This window comes from Vidua chalybeata, chromosome 3 (genome assembly GCF_026979565.1).
Source record: "Vidua chalybeata isolate OUT-0048 chromosome 3, bVidCha1 merged haplotype, whole genome shotgun sequence".
NCBI classification, from domain to species: domain Eukaryota; kingdom Metazoa; phylum Chordata; class Aves; order Passeriformes; family Viduidae; genus Vidua; species Vidua chalybeata.
In genome coordinates this window covers 49,194,521-49,214,434 of record NC_071532.1, presented here as the reverse complement: position 1 = coordinate 49,214,434, position 19,914 = coordinate 49,194,521, and the positions used below count along the sequence as shown (strand labels likewise).

At 37.3% G+C, this 19,914-nt stretch overlaps 1 protein-coding gene across 2 annotated transcripts in view; it reads right to left on the bottom strand.

Moving 5' to 3' along the window:
- PDE7B (phosphodiesterase 7B) overlaps window positions 1-19,914 on the bottom strand; it is a 169,263-nt gene that overhangs the window by 113,724 nt on the left and 35,625 nt on the right. For both annotated transcript variants that reach the window (XM_053938000.1, XM_053938001.1), the window contains exon 3: window positions 1,192-1,252. In XM_053938000.1, coding sequence (XP_053793975.1) covers window positions 1,192-1,252 — 61 coding nt within the window. The remainder of the gene's footprint in view (window positions 1-1,191; window positions 1,253-19,914) is intronic.

The window sequence follows — 19,914 nt, the reverse complement described above, 5'->3', positions numbered from 1 at the left end:
TTTTTTTTTTTTTTTTTTTTTTTTTTGTTCTCCTCTCTCCCACCCCCCATCCTTCCCCCTAATGCATAATAAAATTTGCATGGACATAACTTCCTTAGAATTAGAGTATTAGGAACTCAATTGTATTTACAGTGTAGATTATAATTGGCATGATAAAGGATCACAAGTGTATCCTTTTTTGTCAGCTTGTTCCATTAAGGACTTCTAACCATGGATCATTGATGTAACAGATCATTATGGCCCATTGTGTCAGTTCATCTGTTGGGATCTGTGCACTACAAGCATGACAGATTTCCTCTGCAGCAATTATAGTGTGTTGTGACAATAGGATTTAATGAATCTAAACAATAAACCAGATAATCTGTTATTACAGAGCACAGTTATGCACCCAGATGGGAATAAAGTTCCTAGACATTGCCAGTTGCAGTTTTAAAAATTGTGGCTATTTCAGTCTTCATGTTATTAGGTGCAATGCTCTAATTTACAGCATATATTTATCTCTTCCCTGGCAGGTCAGAATTTAGGGCTTAATCCTGGAAGTGTTCTGTGATTTCATTTTTTTTCTGAGTAAACATTATCTCTTAAGTTTTTAAACACTTACTCCCTGCCTTTCACTGTGATACTAGCCATGCTATTAATGTTTCAATACTAGCATTGTAGGCGAAACAACCACAATGAAATTGGTCACAGAAATTAGTGAATAGCAGAATATTTTTGCATTGTTTCTAAAGAATAGGCACTTCTACTTAATATGAATTTCTACAAAGCTACACCAGTGCAAATATGTAAAATCACATTGACTGAAATTTCCCTGACTGATGCAGCTGAAAGTCTGCTTTAGAGACATTTTATACATGCCTGTGGAATTAATACTGTCTTTAGAAGTACAGATTTTCAGCTTTTGAATATGAGTTCTGGACTTCAGCTCATCAGAGCTTCCAATTACAGTGCTGGTACTGCTATATTTTAATCTACACACATGGACAGTACTGGAATATGTGTACTTTATTTAAATAATTGAAAGTTAATTGCAAAGAATATATTCATGAGGACTACATGTGGATGAGCTATGTAAATGCCATTCTGGATCATCATGATCATTATCATGTACTTTTAAGAAGAAATTCCCAATTAAACATATTTTCATATCCATACAATTGAATAAAAAATGGAAGAGATTCTTACCCTTACCTAGCATGCGAACACATTTGGCATTCTGGTCAGGACTATCAAATGAGATTTCTCCGCACCTCTGGGAAAAAAAAAGATATATTTCATTAAAGTCTCTGTGATAGTACCCCTGTCCTCATCCTCTGATACCTCTCTTTATGTTTTGGAACCAGAGATGTTCAAGACACATTGTAAAAATGCCAAAATGAAAGCCTTTGCAAGTAGCCAAAGTTTGAGAAAAAAATGGTTGTTGCAACACTGTACTCCAGGGCGTTTACTGAGGAAAACTCTAGGCAACGTCTTACTGCCTTTGGATCTGTCTTAAGCTAAGCCTGATGTCTGCCCCTGTTATTGAGGATGATTATCTCCCTGTATATTTCCAGTCAAGGAACATCATTAGAGTTATGATGAGAATACAGAAGTGTTACTTTGTTTTTAAACACAAGATATCATTTTTGAGTTTATGCAGACAGACCAGTCAGTTTAGCTGCCAGGAGAAACATAATTGGTGCGGCTAATGGATCTGATCCAGCTTCAATTAAAGACAATCAGTGGGCAGATCCCACTAACTTCAGTGGTGGCTTCTTCAGGTGCTACATAAAAGATTCAGTTTTGTATCACTACACTCAAAGCTCATGAGAGAGGCTTAAGGATAGCCTCATATTTTCTAGGTAAAAGTGGTTTATACTTCCTTATCTACGTACTTACGGTTTTGGTATCCATGACCAAATGGGAATAAAAGCAGAGTGAGTAAAGTTTGAAAAAATAACTGAGAGCTGTCCATTTCCCTTCCTCTTTCTTTCCCTCTCTTATGTACTTTCTCCTTTTCAGCATCTATGGTGAAGTTATTAGAACTGGGGGTTTGTTTTGCTTTCTTTTCATTAATAAAGGTGACATTGCAGCAAATATTAAAACCTACAAATCAGGTAAGTAAAAAACCTCAGAGCATCAAAGAAGATGAAACACAGCAGCAGTTTCATAAATGAACAACACATTTGGAACTCACTATTGTTAAAAACTTTTCACCTCCCTCACACTGAAATAAACACAAATAAACAAACAAAAGTCCCACACAGTCTTTTTATATATCATTACATCTAAAAAGAGAAAACAGATGCCTGTATTAACCTTCCTAGGTGGGAGCACATACTACAGAAACAATGAAAAAGAAAAACAACACCTTGCATTTCAAAGTTAATTTTATGAATGCTCTTATACCAGCTGCCTGTCAGGAGAAACAGAAACTTGATATTTATTCTTCTGAGAAGAATGCTAAAATGCAGGCATCTTTTCACAGAAGTCTCCCAGCTGTTTCTTCTCAAGCAAGCATACTTAGACAAACACAGATGGTAAAAAGCATGTCAAAATTCACTGCCTACCTCACCCCTGGAATTATGGTGCTCTCTGAAAACCTTTGGTTATTTTTGATTCAGTCCCTCAGAGGTACTGTATGTTCCAGACATATTTATATAAACATCACATTTCAGGCTGGCAAATGGTGTCTTACAATATCTAACAATACTCACCAGTCCTAGCATTTTGAAATTGGGAAAACGGCTAATGTTGCCCAGAGCCAGCTAACATCCCACGGGATCCATTGTGATGATGAATGAACTTTGGAAACTTTGCAAGTAAGATTCAGATAACTGTATGCAAGTTCACAGCCTTATCTGAATTCCCTTTATGCCTACAGTCCACAGAAGTGGTTGAAAATCATGTTACAACAGTCAGCCTAGGAGATTTTTCACCATTACCACTGCAGCTGGAAATACCAGGAGAAAGAGCTTCTGCAGCAATTTCACTTCTGTTGCTAGTAAAAGTTCAGAGGTACATGTCAATAGGGTGAAAAATAAACTGTTACCAAAGAGCTCAGAGCATCAAAAAGGACCTAGATGAATCCTGGATGAGTAAAGTGGCACAGAAATACAGCAGGAACTCACTTTTTCTCATCCACAGAATAGGGTTGTTTGCTCATTTTTGCTGTTAGCAAACATTTTCCATGAACAAGAAGTGAGGAATGATTTCAAGATTTAATCTTTAGGATTAAACTGGGACTTTACCACAAGTGCTATGAATTCCTTCCAGGACTGGATAAGCTTCCTCTGCCCTTTCCCTAGACTGGCTTACTTTTTACCATTTAGGTTTGTTCTGCCTGCTTGTACATCATGGTTGGTACTATCAGATGTGGCCAAAAGTCTCTCCAGACCCAATCCATTTCCAAACTAATCTTACAGCAGCTGCTTATTCCCTCCTGAAAACATCTAAGTTGGCTATAGAGTCAGTTAAGAATCAATCAGGGAGAAGAAATAGGAATTTGGCATTAGATGCTGGTTATTCTACTTTTTAATTTCAATCAGTCAGAAAGCAGAGAGAGAAGGAGGAATGACCTTGGACATACCTGAGTTTGGGATACTTTAAATCTCAGTTTGGCCTTCATGGCTGGGCCTAGTATAGCATTGGTTGGACTGGCTCTGCCATATGCAATAATGGATGTTGGGCTGGTGAGTTCACAGAGGCAGCGCTGCTGAAAATAATACCAGCAGTGTTCAGTGTCCCTGAACTGTGAGAGCCTTTGTTGTTGAAAATCTTAAAAGAACTGTTGTGTTTTGAATTGGTCAGACTTTACAAAGAAATGGGTAAATACAAGTAAAATTCAACCCTCCAAGTTGTCATTGTACATTCATATATTTTGAATAACTGAACTCTGGACTAGACTGTTGTTTTTTTTTTTTTTTTTTTTTTTTTTTTTTGTTTTTTTTTTTTTTTTTATTTCTGGAGAAAAGGAAAGCATAGGTGCTTTCAGTTAATAATCTTTTCAGTAATAGAGGTGCATTTCCACATAGAATTGCAGTCTGCAATTTTCACATATGTGAGTTTTTTTTATATTTATATAAGAAAATGAATTAATAAATTACTTACTCTCTACTCCCTTTTGTGAGATCAGATGCATGACATGATATTAGCCTTTTACAAAAGCTGCAATGGAAACACAAACTAGAATGGAAACACAAACATGTCCCCATGGAAAAGAGACTGAATCATGGAGCAGCTGAAAGTGGAGCTTAAAATAAAACAAAGTGAAAAATGAGAATAGGGACAAAAGGACATGGAATTCAGAAGCAATATGGCACAAACTCAGTAAGGTAAGTGAACTGGAGAGCTTGAAACCAGCCTGGATGACTGATGGCCCAGTGCCACTTGTCAGAAGAGGGAAACACAGAAAGGCACAGGCACCATCTTCCACAGAGAGAGGCTCTGTTGGAGAAGGGTGCTCTCAGGCAAGATGACCATTTAGCAAGATACTATGAGGAGTACACAGGAAAATGGGCAGCCATCTGCAAGAAGCCCTGTACCGAAACAGTGTAAGTAAAACTGCAATAAAGCAGGGCATAACTAGCAGGAAAAAAGTTCATGCAGAGAATGGATGGAAAATCTTCTCTGTGTACTAATGCAGTAATGCATCTCATGTTACTCCTCTGGTATTACGTGATCATTCATAGGTTGGATTTCCATTGCCAGCATGCCTGGACTCACACCAGCTGCATTTGAGGATTTGAGATATGTAGCAATAAACAGGGTGTACATACCCCAGCCAGAATACACTCTTAGTTTGTTGGGGGGTTTTGTTTTCTTTTTTAATGTTGTGGAGAAAATTTTGCCAATGGAAAACTGGTTTTGAAGGCATCCTATTCAACTTCTATCTGTATGATAAACTAATGCATTACTCATTTTAAGGAGGAAGATGCAAATCAAGTAATTGAAATAAGTGGGTCTAAACTCTTTTCTATGACAAAATTCAGCAATTAAATGTCTGAAAGTGTTTTTCATGAAAATTGCAGTAAGTGGCATGTTAATTTTCTACTTATTAAAGGCATATAATTAACACTGATCTAGCATTTAACTATTTTAATCTTGTTAGATTGTATAGTGTTTTAAAAATATAGTAGGAATTTTTCTGGCATGAAATTTGAATGTGTGTAATTTTGACCTTTTTAAGCTGCAGATAATCAAGTTTTTTAAAGCCAGTTTAAAAGGTTATTGGAGTAGGAACCATATTTATAGGCTTCTTCACTCTAAACTGTTTTGTTCTGCATGTCCGGAGTATGGTGTTCAACACATGTCTCTTCCAATATGGCAATAATCAGGGAGGTACTTGATGTACACCATCAGCCAAACATGACAATGCATCATTTTCTTTTTGCAGGAGGTGACAGGGATTATTGTACCGCCAAACAGAGGAGATGTGTTAACTGCACATTGATTGCATGCCAAATATTTTTTAAGGATCTATTGATTTCTGTTTTTAAAGTAACCTTCAGTTAGTATGCTTTACTCTTATCAATAGTAGATGGAAGTAGATTCCACATAACAATATAGTGGGGGTGAAAGAGCTCTTTCTTTCTTTCTTTTTTCCTAGAGTACTACATATAATTTCTTATTCCTTTAGAAAGTAAAGTTAAAAGATGTCTTCATAAACAACTGATTAAAAGAATTCAAGGCAGAGCAAAAAGCTTCTATGCTTTTATGAATAAATGGATAATCTCAGAGGCAAAAAAATGCTAGTGTTATTCCTATTTCTGTTTTCCTATTACACTCCTTTCTCCATTACCTGTAAAAAGTATATAAATAATTTTCTCTAGCATGTAAAAACATAATTCTATTTGCCTAAGGATTATTGATGTAAAATCTGCTAGTGTGAAAAACAATGCTGCTTTGTAAGTCTTAGCAAAATTCCATAAAAACAACAGGCCACTCATAAATAGCTGAAATCTAGAGGCAGTATTTCAGAGAGTCAGGCCACAGGCCTTTCATCTTCAGGCTGCATGGGAGGCCTTTTAAGGTTAATTCACTTGATAAACTATCAGAGTGTAGGAACTGTAGGGTATCCAAGGCATTGTGCTTCCCTTTCTGCCTCTCCTCTCTGACAGGGACAAAAGGAAGTACAGAAACTACAAAAGCAGACAGATGTGTAATGTCTCTTACCTGAAGCCTTTCTGCTATCACCTCCCCCAAAATAAAAGCCTTGTAATAACATCTGCTAGTGATTAAATCAATTTTTTATGCAAAACAAGGAAGTTCCCTACTGATACTCTGTAATCTTGAGATGCACTTAAATGTCAGATACTTCTCAGTTTTGCTGAATCTTTATCCATGGTCTTTGTTGGCCTTAGCAAAGGAAATAAAACCACTGTTTTTGTTTGTTTAGAGACAAAAGCTCCTTTTCTCTATATCACACTGTATTTTAACAGGTCCTATTTGATTAATTTTCTCTGAAGACAGTAATTGCAAAAGCTTACCCTATTCATGTGATCTTGAATTGATGACTCTGCATTCTTCAAGAATTTTACTTAGCCTTTCCTACATGAAAGTATGTGTATAATGAATACAGCTTGAGAATTAAATGCATAAACTTTTCCATTGGTAGCAAACACTACTAGAATCTTTCAGCTAATGAAATTGTCCAAGATCTATAAAACATTGTGATTGGTTTTATGTACTATTTCCCAAGGACTTAGTAACAGTTCCCATAATAATTATAGATAAAATCTTATATTTACCTGAAAATTTAGACCTACATTAGGCAAGTTAAGTGTTTCACTAAGCTGGGCTGAAAATAACTACACTTCCCTTGAACTGGCATGTATAATGTCTATGTCCATCCACTTACAACTATTGTGTAATCACAGCATACTGATGACTGCCTTTAAAATACTATTAGAAGGCAGAATGCTACATTTTTTTTGCTATTCAAATTACTACTATTACATTGCAACTGTTATATTGCAGTTGTAGTGTATTTCATGGGTAAAATTTCCAGCTTCCCTATTTAGTATCAGCATTGAGGCATACTTAAACTGAAAATTCAGGTTCTATTAACACCTGGATGATTTTCTGCAGAGTACAATAGCTACATCTGGGCAGACTTGTTCAGAGAGTTCATCCCTTTCCAAGTTTTCCCACTGAAAGGGAAGGTTTCTTTTCCCTCCAATAAATTAAAACATGTTGCTCAAGTAACATTTCAACACTGTCACTGTCAATCTCCAGCAGAACCCTGGCACTGCGTTTCACTCTGGAATCTACCACACTGTAGACCCTCAGCTAGTCTGAGCAGAAGACACAGCAAACTAAGTAATTGCAACTAAATTGAACAATAATTGCCGACTGCCCATTGCTGCCAGTAGTCAGCATCTTGTTTGTGGGCTAAATAGCCCGAGGTGAACCTTTAGGCAGTTCATTTTATCACAAACCTGTGATTTAATATGGTTAAGAGTGGTTTGAAATGGATTAATGTTGCTGGAAAATGGATATAGCAGTTTAACTGCTTTATTTTCTTCTTGAGTCAAGGAAAAAAAAAATTAACAGCGTGTGACTTCATTAGGGAGGCGCCAGCAGCCCTGACCCCCATGAGAATCTGTCAGTGTTTCAATATGGCATCCTTAATTTTAAGTGTTTATAACAGGGACACTGGGAGCCAAATCCAGAATTACTAAGCAATAAAAATGTTGGGTTTTATTAAGCAGTAAGTTACAGTCGAGTGTGCATTAAGGGGTGAGGCACAACTTTCAGGCATGTTCTGAAGGGGTGCCATCATCCAAGAAACATTAAAGAGCAGACTAGTTTTTTACCCTCATGGAATGAATCTGTATTACAATTCATTTTCTAGTTTACATTTAAGAATGTAAAACATCTGTAGATTACCTAATGGATCCTCCCACCACAGAAACAGTTCTAAGTAGGAGGGAAGATGGGAGTAAAATATCAATATTAGGGAAAAGGCAAGTATGTTCTCTCTATTTATTGTTGCTCTGATGTGAAACATCAAAGTTCTTTGTATTTAAAATGTTTCCTGGACCACATAATTATCTTTCCTCCTCTGAATTGTAGAGCTGGGCTGTTCTCCTAGTTGCTTTCCATGGTCACAGCCATTTTAACTTTCACTTTCTATTGGAATGAAAATATGGGATTAATTTGTGAAAATTTAGGTCTCAACTTCAACCACAGGTTTTTTGTCACATAATTCCCACCTATCTACTGGATCAAAGCCTTGGAAGCACCATCTGACTCACCACTCTCTCCAATAAGCAAATCAAAGGTCTGTGGGAGAATGAACCTCCAGAAAAGTCTCCTCAGGCTGTTCAGAGCAATGTGGGATGAATTTTGGCACCTGCTTATTTGTGTGTCCCCTCTGCATGCCATATAGATTGCAAACAAAAGAGCAGTCTCAGGAAGGACAGGAAGACTGAGTGCCAATGAGTTGACACAGGCATCTGCTAACAAGACCGTCTCCCTGACCACTTCCCGAGTGGTACCAAGAACCAGTGGCCACCTGCTTCTCAAGAGCTGGGCACTCCTGGTTCCCTAAAACATTAGAATGTACTGGGGCAGTCCTGTTTCATCCTTTCGAGAGCTTAATTTTTAAGGAATAGTAGAAGTTGATGAGAACAACCCATGCCAAAAGCATACCAACAATTAAGTAATGTGCTCATGAGTCCACCGCTTTCACTCACTTTCACTTAGGTAACAGAACTGGCACTGGACCAAACAAACCACATAGGAGAGAGTTAGAAGTCATCAAACAAACCTGAAAACACATGTAGAAGATCTTGTCAAGTTGACAGCTTCAGCAGAAGTGAAAACAGAGCACTTAGAGGCAGATGGCAGGAAACTACTTTTCCCTAGTTCCTTGCTTGTGCACCACACAGTGCCTGGGTCTGAAGATAGTAGGGTCTCAAGGACAGCTGCTAAAGGTCTGCAGAATTTGCCATCTTGTTAAAAGGGACCTTTCCCCTTTCTCATTTCTCTCTCTCTCTTTTTGCTCTTTCCCTGTGGTAACTTTGGTATCCATAAGGAACTGGGCAGAAGAAACTTTGTATGAACGAAGTCCATTCTGCAACACTCTGAGGCTCTGTGATGCCCTAAGGAGACCCGGGCCCAATTTCTGTGCAAAGAGGACACCACCAAAGGACAGCCACAGGCCCTCCTTTGATTAGCTGTTTAGATGACTTCAATGCATCATGACATGAATAGCTCGTGTCACACAGTATCTCCTGGGTTTATTGCCAACCACTTACAGTTTTACTCCCAAATTTGATCCTGGTTATTCTTTTCAAGCATTACATTTTGAGCTCTCCTGCATTGTACTTATGTTTAAGCTCTTTTGCCACTACAAGCAGTATTAATATATAATAGTTCTGCAAAATTGGCCCAGTAACAAAATGTTGTGGGCACATGCCCAGCATGTTACCAAACACATACTGTTAAAACGGGCATATATTTAGCTTGTTAACACATGCTTCTACAGTCATAGCTATTCATTAGAAGTACTTATTGTACTTACGTGTAATACTCATTGAGTATCTCCTTCACTGGGAGATTCAAGAACTCTTTGGATTCAATCCTGTGCCATGTGCTCTAGGATATGCTTGAGTGGGGAGGCTGGACCAGATGACCCACTGTGGTCTCTTCCAACCTGAGTCATTCAGTGATACTCTTATACCACTTCAGCTTAGAAGAGGGAATCAAACCAAAAAACTGAGTGACCTTAACGCTGAAAACATAGTTTTTATAAACTCAAGTACAGTCAGCATACATCATGTTTCTATGTGCAGAACATATGGAGCTAAAAAACAGCAAGTGTTGTTTTGACAGGAAAAAATTGCATTTCAAAAATTGTCATATTAGACATTGTGGAAGAACATCTTCTGCATTAAAGGAAAGTGTTATTGGTACTAATGTCTCTTTTTCAACTTTCAAAGTGGGATTAATAACATCTGGAGCCATACAAATGCCATTATATCATCAGGAAATACTTAGATGCTACTGCAGTAATCCTTATGAAAATATTTCAGATAGGAAAAAATCCACATTATTTTGACACATTAGCTACTGTTTCCAAGGTTGCAGTCTTTTGGAGTAATGCTAAGAAGACTAATTTGCTCCCTGAAAATAATTCCCAGAGTCAGAGTGTTTTGTTTTGTTTTATGTGTGGAACCATCAGGTTTAAATAGGTGCATTGCTGGCAAGTATTGCACAAAGCTGCTCTTTTGTTTCACTTCTGAACATATTCTGATTATAATCTCTTCATACTGCTGACCTTTAAGAAGGTAAAATAAAAGGACAAAGTACCTGCAAGTGTTTCTTTTACTGTGGTAAAACTCATTATAGGAGTTCACACAAGAAATGAAATGCCCAGGAGTTTACACAAGGAATTAATTGCCCAGGTATCTTCCTTCTTCTCTGGCAGTCCCAAGGCCTTCCCAAGTGATTTGCCTGTTGAGTCCCTTTACAAAAATTGTACAATCTTTTCATTCTAAAGAGGCTTATTTTAGACTGCAGAAACAACTGGAACAAAAACCAGCAAAAACACTTAATGGGAACAAAATGTTCTCTGGTCTGCACTCAAGGTCTTTTAGAGCCATCAATCTCTAGTCTAGAGAAAATAAAGCCATCATGGCCTCATAGCTATCTGCAATTGCTGTCATAATCCTGTTTTGAGAGCAGATATTCAAACAAGTCTGAAATTTTATTATAGAATTCACTTCCACGTGTAACCCAAACAATATCCTGATCATATTGGAGCATAAGAGACCTCTGAAGTCACTCTACTGCAAGCATTTTACCTGCCAGTCTTTGTTTTCTTATTAAGTGTTCATAAATAAAAAACATTGAAATATTTTAGACTTGATTATGAACAACTGCATTTTGCAGTAGAAAAAAGAAGTAGAAAAGTAGAAAAATGTAGCTCACATTTTAACTACAACATACAGTAAAGCACATTATATTATATAAGAAAGGTAATAGGTAATATTTATTAAAAAAAGGCAGGGTACAAATTAATTTCATAGTATGCCTCTGTACTAAACTGGCTTTCTTTGCAACAGAAACAGGAAAAAGGAAGTAGTTACTATTCTTTCAGGCCTTGCTAAGAGGCGACAACACCTACTATTTATGGGATCTAAATAAAGGTTAGAGAAGGACTTAGTTGAGTGTGGTTCCCTTCTTTCATCTGGATTTATTCCCTTGAAGAGATGTCTTCCTCCTGTAACTAGTAAACCTCAAGAATTTTGCAGAAAAGGCAAAGACATGTCTGCTGTTACTCCTATCCAACTGGATACTGCTTTTCTGGGGGAAAACTGAGAACTGTACTTCATCTGTAGAATTAAGAAATGTTAACCTGTTAACCTCTGTTGTCATGGGAATAATCTTAGATTGCCTTTTGGCCTGGCCTTGCTCATACCTTCCACTCTTACCTGCCAAAGTCAACATGGTGAACATTTCACTGGTAGAGTTTCTATCATATATCTCCTACCTGTTTGTATAAAACCAGACAATCCATTTCATTTTTAGTATTAATCAATTTGATTCTGACTAATACACATGGCATCATCTCTTTTCAGTGTCTGTTACCACTCTTATTACCACATAGCTGAGTTTCTTGCAGTGGACATATCAAACGATGTGACTAATACCTGCCATACATAGTTTATTCTTTAACTGGTCCCCCAAAGGGAAAACTGGGTTCATTATCTATAATTTTGTTCTCAGAAGATTTTATTCTCAGATGTTTGGTTTTGTCTTGTGCTGTTTGACTGCTATTATGTATTTATGTTAAAGATGGGATTCAAAACCAATTGATTTTTTTCCTTTAATTCCCAATTTTTATTTGATAAGCTTCAGGAAAAATCATTCTCTCTGTATATTTTCAAACAATTGCTAAGATACTGAATGTCTCACTAAGTTATTTCTTTAAATGAAGTCTCTCTATTGGCAGAAGTCTGTTTTATAAAACTCTCAGGATTTAACATGTACATAATATTTAAAATTATGGTGGGCTTTTTTGAATCTCACTTGAGGGAACTGAGCTCTAGATTTTTTCTAGATGTGCATAAAGAAAGAGAGAGAGAAATTTCTAGAGACTTATTTAGCCCACCTGATTACAGAGAAAAGCCTGGATGCCTAACTCATCATCAAAATGTTAGAAAGTTAGAAAGTTAGCAGTTAGAAAGATTTTGCTGACTCTTAGTATAAGCACTGGCTGCACATTTGGACCCTAAAATCAGCATTAATGTTAGAGGTTGGATCTTCACAGCTGGAAAAATATTTTCCCAGATGCCACAAGACAGTAAGGTAGCTGTCAGGGAAGCAGAGGTAAGGGAGCTGCTAATGGTCTCACTGGGATGTGGATATCCAGAATGTTTTGTCATAGAGGGAGGACAGCATGGACTGTTTAATAACTCTAAATTCATTGTTGTTTTTTGAAGGAATTAAAAAGATGTTTTTAATACTGCTATGGCCACCATTATTAGGACTAATTAGCCACTTGGGAAGAGTACGAGGTGACTAGCAGAATATAGCTGTGAGGCTCACTAACAGCTGAAGGAAAGTATGCCATTTTCTTCACAGTAAAGAGAAAACCTTTTCTGAAGCTAGGGGTAAATCCTATTATTTCCTCTCAGCTTTAAAAAATGATAAAGCAGTAAGTAAAATAATGTTTCCCATTTTCCTATTTTATGTTGTTATATACCTTTATATATAAAATACAATTTTTATAATGAAGCATAAAAATACAGTTATAATTTCATGGAGGTAAGGATTGCTGAGTAAATTGTACTTTGTGGGAAGCAGTGGTACATTTAGAAGTTGTGCAGTTGTGCTGATTGAGAGCAAGGAGCAGAAGCACTTTGCTTGCCAGAATCTGAAAGCACTTCTTTTTAAGAATTCTCTTTTGAAAACATTTTCACATTATTATGGTATCTTTAGTATTTACAAATGGCAGGCCTTTGTCATTATTTACAAATGAGTCATGGTTTCCCATATATTGCAATATTCCTGAGCCACGTGACTCTGATAAAATTGCACATACTACAAGTGCTACATCCACATAAGTTTTACAAGGAGGAGCAATTACTTTTCTTTACAGCTTGTAGAAACTTTGTTTAACCTTACTTTCCTAGCATTTTAAAAAATTCTTTCAAAACAGATTTTACATAATACATAAGTAATAAAGTTGTATCTAATTATCTTTGCTGACTTTATTTTAAAATCTAAAGGTGCTGGTCATTTTATTCTACATGATCTTAATTAATAACTGAGGTGAAAATTCTGTCCAGTTCAAAAAACTTTTTGAGTGGAAATATGCCAGGTTCCAATTAAAAGAGGTTCTGAAGTACTCCCTATTGATATGGAAACATATGAAATTTGCATTTGGATGTAAACTCTTGTTGCTCAGGCAAATCTTTATTATGGATAATATTTGAATGCTGGCAATGAAACGCTGACCTACTGACTAAAGTGACTGCAGCAGTTGTCATGCTGAGCCTGACACAAACAATATGAGTTTTTAACAGGTCTCTGCAATTGAAAAACATTTGGTGTCTCTTGTGATTTTTGTAATTGTTTTCTTGTTGTTCTTCCAATTTTTTGTTCCATTTTTCTTTACAATATTTAACAGTACCTTTGAGGCAGGCAAGACTTTACAGTTAGGTACTGTACAGATGGGAAAAGGAGGAAAGGACTGCTTACACAAACTTGCTAAAGGTCACCAGCCCACTCAGAGAGCAGAGAGAAACATTCCTGTTGCCTGTGATTCTGTGTGCTATTTCTTACATGAACAGTATGACTACATTTATCTTGTTGAGTAATGGATAACTAAATACAGGAACTAAAAGTGATGAGCACTCTTACCTCATAAAGGCAACAAGCAACTTAGGCCAGAAAAATTGGATTTGAGAGGAGATATTTTGAAAACAAATGTCACCTCAGATCAGAAACTCTGAAGATTTTATTCTTGAAAGGCACCCGGGTGACTTAAGAGCATGGTTATTAAAACAGTCCTGTGCTTGTTGAGCATTTTCTTCCTTATGAACCTGTAGAAAGTAAATCCAGCACACACAGGTAACATTTTGGTCAGCATAATAGGCTCTGTTTGACTCTGATCTGCACAGGGAGTAAAGACCCTGGCTGGTACAGCAGTAGTTGTTTATCTAAAAATGACCACATACACCAACCCCCACACTCCTCCCTCCCCATCTGAAAGCCACTGGATGAGTCCCTGGAGTATCAGCCAGCATCACACATTGACAGCAATGTGGGGAGAGGGTGGGCACTGCCAGCACTGCAGATCAGATGGACTATGCTGTATTTTGTATTGACACATTTATTTTTCATGAAACTAATTTGATTTGTACAAAAATGTGTATGAGGATTTCCCTTCGAGGGGAAACACAGAAGGGTTTATCCTGATGAAATTTCTGTTTCCAGAAAAGTCAGATTTTGTAACAAGAGTAAAAACTGAAACCAAAGAGATTCTAATTTTGAAAACAATCACCAAGCAGAAACTCCTTAAGTTGAAAAACCTCTAAGTCAAACTAATCTTCCCATCTGGATGCACAGTAATCCAAGAGGAGAATAAGAAAGTTATTGTGTGGGCTTTTCAATGTTTTTCTTGTGTTTAGTGTGATATTTCACAACTGTCTGGGGCCTCCTTCCTCAGTGCATTGGGAAACATCCATTGCAATATTACATTCTGTAAATGAAAAAAAAAAAAAAAAAAGGTTGTTTGCCAGAAATGTTAGATTTCTCTAACAGAGGAAGTTGGCTACTTGAGTAGCTCAGTTTTCAGCCACTGACAAATTGATCTACAGAATGACAGACAGCCCTCTTTGGCCATTGGAAATCATGCTCCAGCCAAATTAGAAGGTCTACTGACACCTGGACTAATGCTGCTTTGAAATTCCAGTTTCCACACACAGGGACTGCTGTGGAAAACACTCAGCATTCCCCATTGTGCAGACAGAAGAGACAGCTGCCAAAAGAGACAGCAGCCATCAACTCAAATCCCAAGCAAGACTCAACCCTGCTTTTCTGATGAGCAGAAAGGCAGCTTTCCTCTCGAAACCTAACTCTTAAACCACCCTCATTAAACAAAACTACTGTCTTCTATTGTTTTAACCACATATGAGTTAAATAACAGGTCCTGTTCATCACTGAATGTCCCCAAAAATCAAAGCCATAACACATCCATGGCTTTCTGGACATTACTGTGATAACCTAGCCCCTCATTCAAGGCTGACTGCTCACCTCTGTTTAGACTGTCTCTGCTTAGCTGCTACTGAACTCTTTTGCTGGTGCTCACTAACAGCAACATCTCCAAATATGACATGGGCCAGTGTGGTTAGTATTTTAAAGTATGGTGGTTTTCCCACTGTTATATTGCTTGATGAGAGAAAGCTCTGTCCTAAGTTCACCTCCCTTCTCAACATGGAGATTCGACATTGTTTGATCACACATTTATTTTTATCTGGTGGTTGTATAGAAGGGATTAAAAAAGCCTATTGTAATAACACAGAACCCTGGAATAAGATTAAAAATATGTCATTCTCATGGAAAGGATGTTAATCCAGTATCAAAAAGTGTTTAGGTTGTGATATCTTTGGAAGCTTACGGATGTCACCTTACAATGGTGTGATAGCTATGATGTGGACTGCTTGAAACTAAACAAAGATGAAATTCAATGTCATCCTGATCCTGCTTATCCTTTACACATTATATCACACTAAAGCAGGGAATTTCAAAACAGTAAATTGCTATAATCCCAATGGAAAATCAAGGATGGAGAATTTCCTGTCCTTTGATATTTAAAATCAGAAATGCTGATGTTTTCTTTCAACTTACTTTTATTGGTTTTGCATAATACTTGAAACAATACATAAAATAAATATTTTATAATTTTGTTCCTGAATATTTTCACAAAATAAACACAAGATAGTGCAACCTTGTCTCCTCTGTTGGCCTTCACCACAAGTGTCCAGGACATGAGTATCTCCACCCACCAGCCAGCTACATAAAGGATTAATATGATATTTTAAAAGGGAAAATTTGGAGCATGCAGGGACTGTTTGAGAAGAGATAATGGGGAAAGTATGCTGTTAGAGGGTTCTTGAACAATCTTTGCCAAAACCACAAGGCACAGTGAAAACTTAAGGCTTCTTTTAAAAAGTGCTCAGCCCTCCATAGCTAAACCAAGCCCCACACAGTAATTACAAAAGTATATCTCCACAGCTTTTTCTAACCATGTTTGAAATTTTTGTCTAACCATTGTTTCAAACCCTGGCAGCTCATATCTTACCTCTGGGAGACCTGATATCTGTCACTCAGCAAAAAGGAGCGAACTATCTTACCTCGCCTCCTGCAGAGATTACTAACAGAGAACACCAATAGCCTCTATACCAAAACACTGATACTTTCAAAGTCTGCCAGAAACACTCTTTATCCCATGTCTCATCACAATAAAGTAGCTTTACTTCCAAAGCCTTTGAAGAAACACATGTTGTTGGCCAGTGACATAGTGATCTCTGCTTCCAGAACACTAAAATTACCAGCTATCTTGACTTCCTTCTAAACTAGGTTAACATATTTTTAAACCTCTTTACAGTTTATTAAAAAGGAGAGGAAAATGTTTTGCCTAGAATACAGTATGTACATGAACAAATGTGAATTTATGTGTGAAACCATGAACAAGCTACAGCCTCAGCTCTTCAGTTCACAATGTTTACCTAGTCTTCTGAAGAGTAAACCAAGTAACTGACAGCAACAGCTCCAGATTACAGAAGAGGTGGAGACCAGCAGATCAGACCAGTCTTGGACAGAATTTAGAATAAGGGCCTGAATAAAGAACTTAAATTCATGTTTTTGTGGAAGGTACTTTCAAATATAATCACAAATTAATACTTTGCTATATAGTCCTTTTACATCCGTTTCTTAGATCTGATCAGTGCTTCCATTAAAGTCTAAGTATTGTCTGGAAAATAGTTATCTGCACAGATTTAGTAAAACATAATTGTTTTTTGAACTTCACAGTTTGAACATTAATGTGTTGTCTATCTTAGCAAATTATGATACCAGGGACAGTTCTTTATGGCCTACTGGCACAGAGCAGTTGACATCAATCATATTAAATTTTGTGTAGTCTCCAAAGCAGCCCACAGTGACAAATGGAGTGAGACCAAGTCCACCTTAGGAGAATGAAACTGCAGTGAATCAAATCAAACCCCATAGATTAGCACAGTCCTCACAATTGCTAAAATATAGCAATGCCCTGAAACTGTCTGTATTACTGTGAAACTTCTTATCCCATTAGACCTGGTAAGAAAGCCAAGCTCAGAGCATCCCTTTCCCTGTTTGCAGTGTGAGGTTTCTCTGTTTAATTACCTCACAGAGATGTTGTGAGGCCCACCTACATAATGTTTGCAAAGTAATGTTTGCAGAGCACATGAAAAGTATGGAAGCAAGCCAGGCACTGAGGTGGAGATGGAACAGGCAATAGAGCTCTGGGTTCCTGTGCTTCTGTTCACTCCTCTGGGAGATTTTGCACTGCAACTGCAGACATTTAGGTACACAGCCTCACAATTAATCATTTCCTTGGTATAAAGCATATTAAGGGGCCCTGTGCAAGACTGCAGTTTACAGGCAGCTTACAAGTGGCTGCTGTTTTCTGCTTCATGTTACATCCTGGGATGGCTACTGCCCTTGTACACGGAGTGGCATGGATTTTCCATGTAGTTACCTGACCTTGGACAGTTTTAGCTCCTAAGGAAACTGCTTAGGAAATACATGTGAAAACAGCATTGTTAAGGGAAATATTGTTACTGAATTGTAACAGTCCTTGCCAGTGACTACTATAGTGATATTTATGCATGTGTGCAGGGGAATTCACTGCAGGCTCCCAGCAATCCGGGAAAGCCAGACCCATCTAGCGTGAATGGTGGCTGTTCAAGCAGGACACAATATTGCTACTGTTGTAGACAGCTGGGAGGAAGTCTTAGAGAAGCATCATAGTCCACTGACTGCACACTTCTGTCTGACAGCTTTCAAAGAGACCAGCAAGAAAAATCTCTGCCTATTAAACAGTGGCAAACCCTGCTGCTCCCTGGGGAACCATGAGAGCTGGGAGACAAAAATTCAGTTGCCTTAACCATTCCCTCCAGAAAACAAAAATATCCTACAATTTAAAGTTCCATTTACCTTGCCTGTATTGGCTCAAATGCATTAAAAGGCCTGAAATTGCAGAAAGCTGGCCTGTGGTTTTTGAATCCTCAGAGTCTAAGTAGGCAGACACGTAGCTGTAATCTCCATGTATCTCCTGTTCAGGCCATTTGGCTGAATTACTCTCAGAATAAGCTCACCTGTTGCTGGCGTCCATGCACTTGCAAAATGCTCTCAGCACAGGAGCAAAGACTGGTCCAAATCCAATTTGAAAGTATGCAGTGCAGAAGGTGTGAGCTGCCCCCCCTGGTTTCATTACTACTCACACTAGGCAGCCTTCTCTGTGATTTCTTGTCATAGATGCTGTTATGTACAACTCCTGTGCTTTAAAACCAGTAAGCACAGCCAGGTTACTCTCCAGGAGATGACCAGATTCTAGCATTTAAATCCACTGTACCATTCCCATTGGGTAGGGACTCATGAAAGCCCAAGTGATTTTAGCTGGTGGGAGAGTGGTACCTCATAGAGAAGTTTCAAAGTGGAAATCACTGTAGAATTGCACTCAGGCTTACAGCAAGGAACAAGAAGGAGAAACCCCCCTTTATGGCCAAGTGCTTGGAAGAAGTATTTATTACTGAAGTATTTATTACTCCTCTGAGAGTTTAGGACAATGCCAGCTGTTGATGGTAGCTAATATGGCACATAAGAGAGGCTAAATTTACACTGGATTTAACACTGCAGAATTAACAGAATTTCAGAAATATTAATTTAGTTTGACTTGCTCTGAATAGAGTCTGTAAAATTCAATCCATACTCTAAAAAATGAAAGCATATAATTTACCCAGCTTGCTTTCTCCGTATCTGTTCTTATAGTGTTAACTATTTCTCTTGGCATTTACATAATCCTTCTACCCTGAAGAAACATCAATGCTGCTAGAATTAACATTATTTTTATTAGTTATGGGCATCACAGTTTCTAAAGTTAAGATGGTGAAATATTCAGAAAAGCTTTTGTTTTAATTCAGTTACTGAAATCTCTAAAGACATCTGTTGCTATTTCATATTTACAGTTGTAATGATCTGTCCATTAATGAAGGTGAAGATATTGACATGATAAAAGGAACATGATGTGAAAGGAAGGCAAAAAGAATATAAATAAAGACAAAATACTTGTGGAAAGTTTGAAATCATTAAAGAATATCTTGCACATAGGAAACATAAACTCTAAAAAATTAAAATACATATAAGTGTATTTTATTACATATAACTGTGTATGTATTTAAAAATATATATAAGTGTATAAGAGAAAAGTGTCCAGACTTTTCTCCCCAAACATTTTCATTTTTAGTATTTATCTTCTGTTATTATTTTCTTGCTTAGACCCAATTTGCTCTTTGCTTTTGATTTGAAAGGTCTGTTAAATTTAATATGCAGAAGAGGCAAATCAGGTCCTTCATTTTGATAATACTTTATCTAGGAATTTAATGGTTTGGTTGGATTTTTTTTTTCAAAATATTGCTGCTATTTGGTTTAATGTTATACATTCATTCTTGTATAGGTCGCATTTCTTCTCCCGCTGTTCCACAGCTTTGCAGTCATTTCCCAGCTCTCTCTGTTGAATTATTTCCCTTTAGTTTCCCATTTCTATAGACTGCTCCCAATACTTTCTCCCAATACTGTCATCCTCCATCCATTCCTAAATGTTTTTATTCTATCTCCTCTACCTGATTCTCATATTTATCTTTTATGAACATGGACATA